At 39.4% G+C, this 14,204-nt stretch overlaps 1 protein-coding gene and 1 long non-coding RNA gene across 2 annotated transcripts in view; one reads left to right on the forward strand and one right to left on the reverse strand.

Moving 5' to 3' along the window:
* LOC113916178 (collagen alpha-4(VI) chain-like) overlaps positions 1-14,204 on the forward strand; it is a 107,755-nt gene that overhangs the window by 47,193 nt on the left and 46,358 nt on the right. The window contains exons 14-19 of the mRNA XM_027582106.2: positions 5,816-5,887; positions 7,037-7,063; positions 8,909-8,953; positions 10,958-11,011; positions 13,062-13,124; positions 13,463-13,528. Of these exons, the coding sequence (XP_027437907.2) occupies positions 5,816-5,887; positions 7,037-7,063; positions 8,909-8,953; positions 10,958-11,011; positions 13,062-13,124; positions 13,463-13,528 (327 nt within the window). The remainder of the gene's footprint in view (positions 1-5,815; positions 5,888-7,036; positions 7,064-8,908; positions 8,954-10,957; positions 11,012-13,061; positions 13,125-13,462; positions 13,529-14,204) is intronic.
* The window catches only part of LOC113916179, a 92,397-nt gene continuing 81,207 nt past the window's right edge, over positions 3,015-14,204 (reverse strand). Inside the window, exon 3 of the long non-coding RNA XR_003517861.1 lies at positions 3,015-3,109. This is a non-coding gene — a long non-coding RNA (uncharacterized LOC113916179). The remainder of the gene's footprint in view (positions 3,110-14,204) is intronic.

The following is a 14,204-nucleotide window of genomic DNA, read 5'->3' on the forward strand; positions in this document are numbered from 1 at the left end:
TTAGAAAAAGAAATGCAGCTGTTGGGAGCTATATAAGCCAATTCATTTCTTTGATTATATTTGTAGGAGAATCGCTCAACTTTTCTCTCTTTATTTTGCCTCAGCAATTATAGTCTTAGATGTTAGAAATACATTCAGAAGTGTGGGCTGTGGGTATTTGCTATTTTGTTCAGGTATGGTGAAAATATTCCTTTCCATTTTTATGATGTTTTAAAATGTCCTATAAGTGTTACTTTATTTCTGTCTGCTTGGCCTATGGTTCAATAAGCCTGGCCAAATTAATAATTTAGAGTCTGACCAACCTATTAGGATCATTGACACAAATTCCAGACAAATAATATAAACAAGCCCTTGTCTGTCTAGAGTAAGAGACAATTTTATCTTCCTTCTCCACTGTCTTAACATCCTGAAACCAAGATGGTTTATAAAGCTAGGAATATGATGTGAGGGATACGTTTATATAATTTAAAATTTCATAGTAGCCATCTTAAAGACAATAACAAGAAATAGGTGAAGTTAATTTTAGTAATTTATTTAACCCAGTCTATCCAAAATATAATTATTTCAACATGTAACTAATATAAAAATGGATGGTGTCTTATTTTTTTTTAAATATACTCTCTTTGAAATCCTGTGTGTATGTTACACCTATAGCACATCTCAGTTTGGACTAGACACATTGCAAGTCCTCCATAGCAGTGTGTGGTGTGTAATGGCTCTAGTGTCTGGTGTCATTTTCTTTTTACTGCATTTCTCACAAGAGAAGGTAACTGCAAAATATGTTGTCCCCTCAATGACTTTTAATGTTGTTTCCCCCAGAGCAGGTCAGATTGGTCTGCCCAATGGCTGAGACATCTCTCTGCAGATGGCAGGTTCAGAATGGGGCTATAATTTGTGGGTTCAAATTGAAAGCATATAACAACAAAGAGCTAATTCATTGCTCTAGTTATTTATTACTCCTCTTCCCCCACCCCCCCTCCACCCCCTGCAAAACCCCAGTGGTGTAAAACAACAATCAATTTATTATATCCATGGACTCTGGGGTGGGGAAACTAAGAAGAAGAGCGGGTGGCTCTCTGCTAGGTGTCTGAAATCTTAGTTGGGCTGACCAGGCAGCTGGAGGACCCACTGCAGAGATGACTTCCTCTCTCATGCTCTGGAGCTTGGCTGGGATGGCAGATGGATGGGCCCTAGTGGTCCAAGGACAGGTATGGCAGCTGGGTCTGAGAGAGAGCACCACCAGGGACGGTCCGTCCTGAGTAGCAGCATTCCAGGAGACCAAGGCTGAAGCCCAAAGCTTCTGAGGGAGCCTCAGAAGTCATGTGGTAACTTGTCTGTCACATTTTATTGGGTACAGGCAAGTCACTAACTCCAGACCAGATTCAAGGTGGGTGGGGGTGGGGATTAGACCCTTCTTCTCGATGGGGGTGTGGCAAGATCATATCCAGAAGAACACTGTAGATTTTGTTGTGGCCATCTTCGGAAAAGACAATCTGCCAGACTCATGAATTCTATATATTTTTAAAATGTACCTAGTATGAGATGGTTTAAATATGCATTGGTTACCTATCAAAGCTTTATATATCAAATTAGATTATCTAGGGTCCCCAAAAACAGTAATGTAACTTCAGTAGTAACAAAACTAGCTAACATTTGTTGAGGAACTTCATATGTGCTAGATGCATGGCTAAACATTTTGTATACATTTCCTCATTTCATCTACAAAATAAGATATTACTGTTATTATTCTCATTTCTCAAAAATAACTTGAACCATCCTAGCATTTGAACAGCTTTTGATCATGTTCTTCTTTCCACAGAATCATGGCTATAATTGATAGCTTTAAACCACTAGTGGGAGACCAGTTTTTACACAGGATAGAGCTTAGTATCTGAATGAAAAACCCTGTAAGCCCAAATTTTTTTCAAAACAATTTGACATAGGTGCCCATTAAAGGGTGATTCCTGTTTTCTCATGAGAACATTCTAAAAAATGCTTTTGCCCAATTAGATTATATAAACTTTGAGGGATATAGGTGACAAATGTCTACTTATAATATTTAACTTATTTAGTTACACATGGACATTTTAAAGTCTTTCATTATGTAAAGTGATATAATAAGAAATTCTGCTTTTTTCTCTTTCTCATATTTTATCAAATAATTTTATTAAAAATTCTTCCCATGGAGTTTCTATATCAGTTTTCCCAGCATTACTGAGGCCTCTGTTTTAGAAACACCTTACCTGGGGGGCACCTGGGTGGCTCAGTCGTTAAGCGTCTGCCTTCGGCCCAGGTCATGATCCCAGGGTCCTGGGATCGAGTTCCACATCGGGCTCCCTGCTCGGCAGGAGGCCTGCTTCTCCCTCTCCTACTCCCCCTGCTTGTGTTCCCTCTCTCATTGTGTCTGTGTTTCTGTCAAATAAATAAATAAAAGCTTTAAAAAAAACAAAACAAAACAAAAAAAAACACCTTACCTGGTTTTCTAGAGTATGTTGTGTTCCCTTCTGTCTAAATTGTTTCAGATAAACCACTTTTGCGGGGGTGTGTATGAGAGAGAGAGAAAGTGAGTGAGAGCAGGGGGAGGGGCAGAGGGAAAGGGAGAGAGAGAGAAACTTAAGCAGGCTCCATGCTCAGCATGGAGCCCGATGCAGGGCTCAATCTCATGACCCCGAGACCATGACCTGAGCTGAAATCAAGAGTCAGATGCTTATCCAACTGAGCCACCCCGGCATCTCTGAGATAAACTGCTTTTTAAGTCTGTTTATAAAGTCTGTCATTGAATATTTATTTTCAGTTTCAAAAACCCGTTGCCTCATTTTTCTTGTGAGAATATTTTTATGGTCTTCACAGTGTAATCATGAATTCTATTGCTTTGAAAAGTGATTTTTAAAAATCTTATTTGCATGACATCTAACATTTGAAATTGTGAGGTCTCACTGTCAAATATGATAAATAAATTATCTCTGTTAGATTTCCTTACCTCCTTTTTTTCTTCTTTTTTAACTGATCCGTTAGGTGACATCCATAGGGATCCCATAAATAATCTCATATTAACATTGACTGGGTGTCAACACTGTGCTGTTCAAAGTTAAGCAACGGAGAGAGTACTCTGAAATATGAGAATCTTTGTGAGGACTTTGCGAAAACTCAAGTTTAAGAATATCTTTTTTTCCAAGGAGTAATTTTGGGAAAACTCATACCTAATTATGTATGTATAGCAACTGAAACTTTAGAAACTGGGAACAGAAGTCATAAGAGTAGGTTTTTTTTCTTTTTCTTCACAATTTTCTTTTAAATTTTTAGTTGTGGCAAACTACACATAACATAAAATTTACCATCCTAACCATTTTCAAGTGTACAGTTCAGTGGTATTAAGTACATTAATGTTGTTGCCAACCACCACCACCATCCATCTCCAGAATGCTTTTCATCTTGCAAAACTGAAACCCTGTCTTCATTATCACTAATTCCTGATGACCCCATCTCCCCAGCCCATCTCTTCCAACCACCATTCTACTTTCTGTCTCTATGAGTTTGACCAAAATAGGTCCTCATTAAGTAGGTTCATACAGTATTTGTATTTTTGGCTTATTTCATTTAGCATAGTATCCTTAAGATTCATCCATATTGTAGCATATCAGAATCTCTTTCCTTTTTAGGACTGAATACTATTCTGTTGTGTGTATACGGACCCTTTTTCTTTATCAGTTTATCTGTTAATGGACACTTGGCTTGCTTCCACCTTATGACTGTCGTCAATAATGCTGCTATGAATATGTGTGTGCAGATAGATCTTTGAGACCTAGCTTCCAATTCTTTGGGGTATATACCCAGAAGTAGCTTTGGTAGATTATATGGTAATTCTATTTTTAGTTGTTTTTTTTTGAGAAACTACCATATGTGTTCCACAGAAGCTGAACTCTTATATTCCCATGAAAAGTGCGTAACTGTTCCAATTTCTTCACATCCTCGTCAACACTAGTTTCTTTTTGTTTTTGTTTTTGATAATAGCCATCTTAAGAGTGTTTTGTTTTGTTAAAAATAAACTTTAAGAATTTTCCCTTTGTGTCCCTTTGTTAGGGACATTTGTTTTGTATATAGCAACTATTTCCTAATGAAGGCAATAACCAATTATTCATGATTGGTAACACTGTGTAGTACAAAATAGTAAAGAGATATCTTAAAATTAAATTTTCCAGATGAAACTTAAACACCACACATTGAACCTAAAACTGCAGACAGATGAGGAAGAGGGGGGAAAATAGACATTTACCTGGCATCTACTGTATGTGAGGCTTTGCGTTCGGCATTTTGTACCCATAATGACATTTCATCTTCGTGACAATCCTACTGATGTGTGCTACTACTTTCATTTTATAGATGTGGAGTTCAAAACTCAGAGAGAGTGACTTAAAAGGTCAGATAGAGAAGGTTGGAGTTGTGCCCAGACCCCTGTCAGTCTGATGCCAGAACCTGTGCTTTTCTCGTCATCTCTTGCTGTTTAAGTACAAAACACCTCACTTGTCCAATCTGTATGATTTGTGAGGTACTTTCTTTCATTCTTTCTTTTTTTTAAGATTTTATTTATTTATTTATTTGAGAGAGAGAGAACACATGAGCGAGCATGAGCAGGGGCGAGGGGCAGAGGAAGAGTGAAACTCCAAGCAGATTCCCAAGCTGAGCATAGAGCCTGATGCAGGGCTCGATCCCACAACCCTGAGATCATGACCTGAGCCGAAACCAAGAGTCAGACACTTCACCGACTGCACCATCCAGGCTCCCGTGAAGTACTCTCAGTACAGTCTCATGCGTTCAGTACCATGATCTTACGAATCGTTAGCATCAGTATTACCAAGATCCACATTTTATAAATGGAGGAAATTGTAATTCACAGAGTCGTGTGCTTATCCAAGCTCACAAAGCAAGGTGGAGGAACTAGGACTTAAACCCAGGTCCTTTTATTTTTGATCCAAAGTGCTTCTCACTTCAGTGTGTTCTCTTTTACTATCCCAGGCAGCTTATGTCGTGAAGTCATCCAACCTCATTAAATCAAAGTGAGATTACATTTGTAGACCCTCTTGATGAAAGCTCATGGGATATACAGTACTTTCTAATTTACATTTAATCAATTTGGCAAAGGCATTCTCTTCCCTATCCAATACCTAGATCAAAGGTTATATTCACTAATGTAATTTAGGAAGTCATTCTTCAAATCCTGACTGGATGTCCTCTGTGTGCCAGACACTGTACTTAGGCCTGCGAACCTAGAGATAATTAAAAGAGACATTGTCCTCGTCTCCTAGAAGTTCTCCAAATAGCAGGAAACAATATAACACAGAAACAGGGAATAGCACACAATGTAATAGTAAAGGCTTCTCAGAGGAGGAGGTGACATATGATCTATACCTTAGGAATGGACAGGAGTTCACCTAGAAGAGAAAGAGTTAAATAATGGTTGATTCTTTGCAGAACAACAAGGAAACCTTCACCCAATTTTAGCTGCCAGAAGGAAATGTTCTGACACACCTTCTGTTTGCTTGAATACTGAAGTTTTGCCCATGTGACTTGAATGATTTGATCAAAAATATAGATAATTCAGATTTGTATGATTTGGGGTTATCAGTATGGGCAGTTGACCGATGGACATTGTGATTGTCTTGCAGGTAATCTGATCAGGTCTTTGAGGATATAGAGGTAATTGTAAGGACAGCATCATATTTTAGTCATTCTGATGGTCATCATTGCTGATTTAAATCAGTTGGGTGATGATGGAGATAGTTGCTTGACTGTCTCCATGTGTGTCTTTATTCCATAGGGAGAAAGAGGCCCCCAGGGCCTTCCTGGACCTCGAGGTGAGGAAGGATGCCCGGGTGTGAGAGGACCTAAGGTGAGTGTAAACCTCCAGCTGTGTAATTCTTTCCCTGTCCCTGTTTTATCCCTTGAGTTTGAGGAACATTTTACTTCTTCAACATAGCTTCTTAGCTCTCTCTCAGACTGAGGGTTTCCCAGAAGTAGAGCCTGAGAAAAGGAATCAAGTGCAAATAGTTTATTGGGAGGGGATCTCAGTAAATACTAGCAAGACGAGAGAGAAATTAAGGAAGGAAGGTGACCTAAAAAGGGTATGTGGCATCAATTAGATTACCACTGTGGGTAGGTGGAGCCTAATCCTGCTGAGGAACTGTGTGAGCCAGTGTTGAACACGCACCTCGACGTTGTGCCATCCAAGGGGGCAGAGTGCTGGGGCATTTATACACCAAATCCTATCAGGCATTATTTGCAAGCTGCTCCCAGGGGGTATTAATTCCCCAGCACTTCTGAGCTGCATTGCATGTGGACAGGCTCTCAGGAAAATATTTTTATTTATTTGAGAGAGAGCTAGAGGGAGAGAGAGAGAGAGCACGAGCAGGGGTAGGGGCAGAGGGAGAAGTAGACCCCGCTGAACGCTGGCAGTTGGAAAGGGGTTTGAGAATACTGAAATTTTAAAGCCTAAAGAAATAATGGGTAGGGCTTCTTTTTCAGTGGTTTCATAAATGTCTCTTAACCTTCCAGGATTAGAGACTCTCCTTAAATAAGGCCGGAAAATTTTCTCTACAATCTCCGAGTCCTATAGAGGGTTTTTCTGACCATAGCAACCATGTTCTGTACATTCTAACAAGTTACTCCTTCAATTAATTTGTCCTGTTGTTCCTGGGAGCCTTCTCATGCTTCTTAGACAGTGTATTCTCACTTTTGTTTGAAAAAATATGATTGTGCCATTAATAAGTGGCACGTCATTGCCATTTTCTACTCACCCCTATTACGTTAGGAGTTGCCAATATGAATTTTTCCAAGTCACAGGCAAAGGGAAGTGGTAGTAATCAGAATGCTGTGATGTCTCCAGTGATTATAGTCGCTGGAGAAGAAATCTTCATTTTGGTCTACTAATTGCACTTTCTTGGAATTCAGGAATATATGGTGTCCTAAGTGAAACAAGGTTTAAAAATCTTATTCAAGCTCAGTTTTTTGTTTTTTTTTTTTTATTTCCTCCTAACTTTAGGGAGCAAGAGGATTTTCAGGAGAGAAGGTAGGTGACCTTCCTTCCTCTTGCTCAAACTAGAGAGCAACTTCTTTAGGAAAGAGTACTGAGTCTACTTGCTTTTCCTTTGCTTGAGCGAGGTGGGACTTAAAACTTTTGGACAAGGAGAAATATCAGATGATAATAGCCAAACTGCCGTGCTAATGAATGGTTTAAGGCAGGGACATATATGAAAATGTATAATTATCTATAATAATTGAGCCACCATATTTGTCACGTGACGCTCTGGAAGCATTGGTCCTGAATTCAAGGTGTGGTCATCAAGGTGAGTATCAAATGGGAGATGGATGCCAGGCTAGGGCTGGTAGGAAAGGACCTGGCACAGTAAGGGAATGACTTTACATTCAGATTCAGAGGCATAGTACCCATTCGCTCATTCGTGCACTCAAAAAATATTTTTGTAGGTACTCACTCTGTTCCCCACATAATCCTTGGCAGTATCTACAAAGTGATGAACAAGACAACAAGGGCTGATAGAGCTTCTTGACTCATGTCTCCTGGTACCACCGATTCACCCTTATGGCCGTGGCAAATATATCACATAATTTTAGTCTGCGAGTTTGGTGTGCTTGTTTTCAGGCACTATCTCAGCTGTCTGAGACTGACAGCTGACAGACTGACAAAAAAGTGCCTGAAACTTGATTTCCTTGTACAATAGTAGGAGTAAATCAACTATTCCACGCATGGTAATATGCATTTTATTTGGCTTGCAAAACTGTGGACTTTTTCCCCCCAAAAAATGCTTTATAATAAATATGGTTTTTTAAAAAAGATTTTTATTTTTATTTGTTTGAGAGAGAGCTGGAGGGAGAGAGAGAGAGAAAACATGAGCAGGGGGAGGGGCAGAGGGAGAAGTAGACTCCCCTCTGAGCAGGGAGCCCAACTCAGGGCAGGACCCTGGGATCATGACCCTACCTGAAGGCAGATGCTTCACCGAATGAGCCACCCAGGCGCCCCTATAATAAAAATAACTGTCATTCGGATATAGTTGGCAAAACAAAGGGCCTATGAGTTGGAAGCAATGGAATACTTGATGAGATGTCACTCTGCAGCTGCCAGTTTTAACTCTTACCCAGTTAGCTTCAGGTTTTCTATTCTTAAGGAGTTTTCTAATGGTAAGTCTCCCCAAATACATACATATGGATACACTCCCATTTAAGTCCTCCTTAATCTGAGATCTTCTGAGTTTCCATTACGCAAATTAGTTCAGGCATATTTGCCAGTCTTTTTAAATTAAAAAAAGCCAATGACAAGAGGACCATCTTTAACATGCAGACAACCAGTGGGAAATATTCTTTCAGTCTTGTGGCAGAGTTACTACTTGTTCCCAGTGCAAAAGTTGAAAAAAAAAGAAGTCTCTCTTTTTAAAAATTTTTTATTTACTTGACAGAGAGAGACAGCGAGAGAAGGAACACAAGCAGGGGGAGTGGGAGAGGGAGAAGCAGGCTTCCCGCTGAGCAGGGACCCCAATGCAGGGCTTGATCCCAGGACCCCGGCATCATGACCTGAGCCAAAGGCTGACACCCAACAGCTGAGCCACCCAGGCGCCCCTCTCTCTACCCATTCAAAATTTGAGTTTCTTTTTCTTCATATCTTTTTTGTTGGAGCCTAAAACTGTCAGGAAAAACAGTGTATAACGCTAATGACTATTTTGGGAATGAAAATGATCATTGTTTCTTAATATATGAATGCAGTATATAAATGTCACTTTGGAAGGTCTAGATTCTTCTCCCAATGAAAAACAAATATTAGCAAGGAAATTAACATCAAAACAAGAAGCACCTACACCTAGTCCTCTTTTCTGTAACAGTTACATCTCCCTTTGTTCCACAGGGAAGCCCTGGTGATGAAGGTGTTGATGGCTTGGTTGGGGAACAGGTATAGAAAGTTTCTCATTTGTATGTTTCTCCTCTACTAGCTTGGTATTTATGCTCTCTATTTATACTTTCCATGAAATAGTCTAGAAATGTTAGCATGCATACTCAACAGTGCCTGAAGTTAATCTATTATTTGCCCTTATCCTCAAAATAAAGACCCTAGAAACGTAGCTCTAATCAACTGCCTCCCATAATAACGTGTTATTGTCCAATATCTTATTCCCATTTATTTTTGTTCAATTCTATCAATTAGATATCGTTATTACTGTTTTACTTAGTCATTGCTCATCCAGCTTTACCCTCAAATTTGTTACTTTTGCCGATGCCTTCCAAGGAACATGAAAGATCTTGTTTCTTTTGCCTCAGGTACAACTTTTAGAATTTCTTTTAATGGAGTTTATAAATTCCTTTGGTTTTTATTTCTCTGAAAATCTCTATTTTACCATTTTTCTTGAAAGAGTTCTTGGGGAAATAATTTTCTTTCAGCACTTAGAAAATGGAATTTCATAGTCTTCTGGCTTCCATTGTCTTCTGTCTCTCATTAGTGCTATTAAGACGTTATCCATCAAGCTCATTGTTGTTACTCTTGTCAGCAATCTTAAAAAAATATGCTGCTTTAAAAATTTCCCTTTCTTTCTAGTGTTCTGCAGTTTCAATATGGTGTGTCCAGGTGTGAGTTTCTTTTTATTTATCCTGCTTGGAGCTTTTTAGGTTTTTGAATCTGAGCATTTGTGCCTTCTGTCACTCCTTAGCAAATTCTCATTTTGAAATGTTTATCCTTCCCATTTTCTCTATTATTTCTTTTTTTTAAAGATTTATTTATTTATTTGAGAGAGCAAGAATGAGAGAGAGAGAGAGAGTACATGAGAGGGGCGAGAGTTAGAGGGAGAAGCAGGCTCCTCACTAAGCAGGGAGCCCGATACGGGACTCGATCCTGGGACTCCAGGATCATGACCTGAGCTGAAGGCAGTCGCTTAACCGACTGAGCCACCCAGGCGCCCTTCTATTATTTCTTTATGGAAGTCTAATTAGAAATTTGTGAGACCTTATGCTATCATCAATGTCTCTTAACCTCTCTTTCATAAAATTTTCTGTTTGTCTTTCTGTACTGCATTCGGAGTACTTTCTCCAGTTTCAAGTTCACTAATCTTATGTCACTTGTGTTTAATATACCATTTAACCTGTCAAATGGATTTTTAATTTCAATTATTCTGATTTTCACTTTAAGAAGTTCTATTTGCTTCTTTCTCAATTCTGCTTGGTCTCTTTTTTAACAGCTGCATATTATTTTACTCATTCTTTTTTTTTAAACCTATTTAAAGGTATGAAATATACTTATTTTACATTCTGCATATGATAATTCCAGTAGCTGTAGTCATTACAAATCTGATTTTGTTGCCTGTTTTTTCTGCTGGCTTCTCCCTCATGGTGTCTCCCTCATGTGTGTTGTGACTTTTGATTGATTTGATTTGATTTTCTTTTTTCTCCTTTTTCCTTTTTTAAAATTTTTTTCTTTCTTTTTTCCCTTTTTTGTGACTTTTGATTTAAATTCATTTTTAAATGAACTTCATCTGTGAGAAGTCATTAAGGCCTGCGTTGAGGTTGTTTCTGCCACGTACTTGGTGGCATGTCCTCCTGAGATCACTTCGAAATAAATGATGAGATTTGGTTTTTCACATTGCATTCACGGAGTGATCAGAAGTCCTGAGGACAGCCAATAGCTGTTACTTCTCTGGATTTCTTCTTTCTCTTTACTCTGAACTCTAAGGATTTCTCTTGTTCTTTATCAGCTCACGAATGTATGTGGAGTATCTTAAACTTTGCTATCTGGAATTTTATACTGTTTTTCAAAGGAAGGATTGTTCAGGGCATCTACTCTGTCACATACAAGTCGGATGGTAAAGAAAATTTCTGCTCTTGGCTAGAATGTAAAACTACGTGAAAAAAGTTTCTGGTGTGACTTGATGTACAAAGCTTCTCTGTATATTTATTTTTCTTTTTCTAGGGTAATCGTGGAGCCCCGGGGTCATCTGGAGAAAAAGGAAATAGGGGAAATCGGGTATGTGTGTAAAAAGTGAGGATATTCCCCTCTCATATTTCTACTGCGTAAACTGACCTTGACAGTTTATTTTTAAGTTCTGGGAAATAATCCTCTAGTGGTTTAAGTTCTAGATTGGGAATTAAAGGGCAATAAATATTAGCTATTTGGAATCTTTAGTGAAGACCCTCCCATGCTGCTAGTGAAATGAATGATGGAAACCAGCTTCTTTCGCCTTTGGAACAGTAATCGCCATTCCCTATCTCATGGGTTTTGCAAAGCTCCCTGTCACCAGTGATTCAGTCTCACACCCTAGCCCTCTCAGCCACATCCTTCACTACTGTCAGTCCAAAAGTGTCCTTTCCAGTCAGATTGTACTACTCATTGTCCCCTAAGAATTCCTTGCGCATGCCCACCTCTGTATCTTAGCTCATGTTAGGTACCCCATCCTTGAGTGGCTTTTCCCTGCTTCCATCTCCAGTGTTTATTTGAATATCACTTTCTCTTTGATTTCCAGCTCCTCTCTTTCCCCCTCAGGATACCCTCCTTGATCATATCAGTCTGTAGTGCTCTCTCCCTTCTCTACATCCTTCCCGTATTATATTTCTATGTAAGGAAAGGCAGCTGCCTGGCGTATGTACCACAGCTCTGCCTTCCTGTGCCCATGGCAGATATTACTGAGCAATTATGGAATCCAGCCAGAGGGATCCACCTCAGAACTGTTATAATCAGCTTCTGTTGATTGACTGGATTTGATAAGGGGTGGGGTTATGTTTTTGTGTGCCCCTCATAGAATTAGAGTAATGCTTTTACCCAAGGTGTGGATTGATTTCCTGATAAGTAAAAGAAGGAGTCATAAGAAATGGTTCTTTATTGGGGTAGGTTTAATTGATAAGCTGCAATTTGGAGATTAGATTTTGGAGAAGGTGGGGGAACACTGCACTTATTTCAAGACCGGAGAGCCTTCAGTTTCCATCTAATTTAGACAAATTCAATAAACACATGTTAAAGGCTTCTTACTTGTAGAGCGTATCTAGCAAAACACTTAGAAAGTTGAGCACATCATAATAAGAACAAAATACCAGGCTCTGTACTCAGCATTTTAATTTATTATTCCATTTAATTTCCATAATAGCCTGATAAAATGGGTATATCTGTTTCACAAATAAAAAAACTGAATCTTAGAGAAGTCAAATTTGCCTAGCTAGTAAATTGGATAGCAGGGTTGGAATTTAGTATTAAGGAACTCCCTTTTATCATTATATCAGGCGAGGAAAGAGGTAAGGTGGAGTAATAAGTAATAATAAGAAGTAGCATTTTTTTTTTTTTTTTTTTTAGAGCCCAGAGAACATTCCATTCCCGGTGTGTCTGAAAACCAGATCTCAGAGATGGGTCCTACTTCACTATGCTCAGAGTGTGGCATATACCCTCTAGAACCAGGCACATAACATAATTTGAGGAAGGTTCCTGGGGTGGGGGCTCTTCCCTACTCTGCAGGAACTACTACACAGAGGGGGGTACCATTAACAGCAGGTTTTAAGAGTGGCAGCCATTTGCTTATATCATAGTCTTATGGCAAGTTGCTTCACCTCATTGGTTCCCTTTCTATAGTAGGAGCTCCAGAAACATTTTTCTCTCTTTTGGCCCCTTTTTTCATGAGATCTTGCTGTGCCAGCGCTGCCCATGTCTGTGGTAGAGAAAGCCTTCTTCTTATGTGTGTTTCTGTGTAGGAGTATGAGGGAGAAGTGGAAAGAACAGGGACTTGGTAGGGAGAGCTGGGTCCAACTTCCCTGAGCCTTAGCTTACTTGCATGCGATATGTAATTCTTGAGTTGTAAGGGTTTAGTGAGGTAATGCCTGCCTAGGACCACATATATCACAGATTTCCAATAAAAAGTATGCTCTTTTCTGCATTGCAACCTCACCTATTTAGCGGCAAATGCTTTAAAGTTTAAGTACTAAATTGGTCTTTTAATGCGATTCTCATTTTCCCTCTTAATGTTCTCTTTCCTTTAGGCAAATAAATAATCTTTTAAAGTGACACATGTTTTTTTTTTTTCCTGTGATTTAAGGGCTTGACAGGACCACCTGGACCTCCTGGAGAGCAGGGAGAGCCTGGGTTAAGGGGAGACCCTGTAAGTGCTGGTTGAAGGATTCTGTTTTAGTCCAGGGACTTATAAACAGTTTGCTTAGACACAAAGACAGCAATTAATTATTCATCACGAGACATCTGTTCAGCCTATCTTAGCCTTGCAACAAATAAGAGATTTGTGAGAAGACCCATCTTATAGAACGTTTGGATTCTTAAAGAGTTCGCAACTTTAATTGCATTGGGTATTCGGGATTTCTGAGCAGGCCCAGACAATTAAAAATTCTACTTTGGTGCCTTTAAAAAATCATATTTCCTGTCATACGATATAACTTTTCCTATCTTTCCCATCCATTTGAGGTAAGCAACTTTTTCTTTTCTCAGGGGGATCCTGGAGCAGATAGTTACATCCAAGGCCCTAAGGGAGAAAAAGGAAGGCGTGGACATTGGGTAAGATGGTCTCTGTTTGTTTGGGGATGCTGGTACATGTGGGAAAGATGTAACTGGTGAAGAAGGCTTGGGCGTTCTGGCTGGATCAGCACAGAGAGCACACCTGTGGGCCTCCACTGCCCGTGGAGACAGGAGCTCTGAATGCTAGTCTCTACTTACAGCCTTGTCCTTGCACCCTTGTCTAGTGGTTCCTTTTCTCCTGAAAAAAATCTCATTTCCCACAACACTAGTAACACAAGTTACTTAGTCTCCTTTATCCTTGGTTTCTTAATCTCCAAAATGAAAACCTCAGGCTCAGTGATGCCTAAGATCTTTTCAGTTTAAGAATTCTCCAGTTTCATAATGATGTCTTGATTTAAAAGCGGTCAGGCCATTACACTGCTGACTTGCTTTCCACCACTGCCAATGTTGATTGATGTGAATCGAGTACTAACCACTTTTAAAGATAAGATCCTTGTTTAGCTTGGAAGATTGGAAGTGTCATGACAGAAGATCTCACCAAAGGTGGAAGACTTGTTAACTTTGCAGATGCTGCTAACTGGCTGGAAGCCATATTTAGATGTTTTATGTCCTAGTCATTAAAATGCATGACTGAAAAATGGCCAAAGTAACCCAAGTATCTCAGTCTTCACATCTCATCATTCCCAACTTCCAGAAACAGGGTCTGCACAGCAAA

The sequence above is a fragment of the Zalophus californianus genome, chromosome 1, assembly GCF_009762305.2.
Source record: "Zalophus californianus isolate mZalCal1 chromosome 1, mZalCal1.pri.v2, whole genome shotgun sequence".
Taxonomy (NCBI): Eukaryota; Metazoa; Chordata; class Mammalia; order Carnivora; family Otariidae; genus Zalophus; species Zalophus californianus.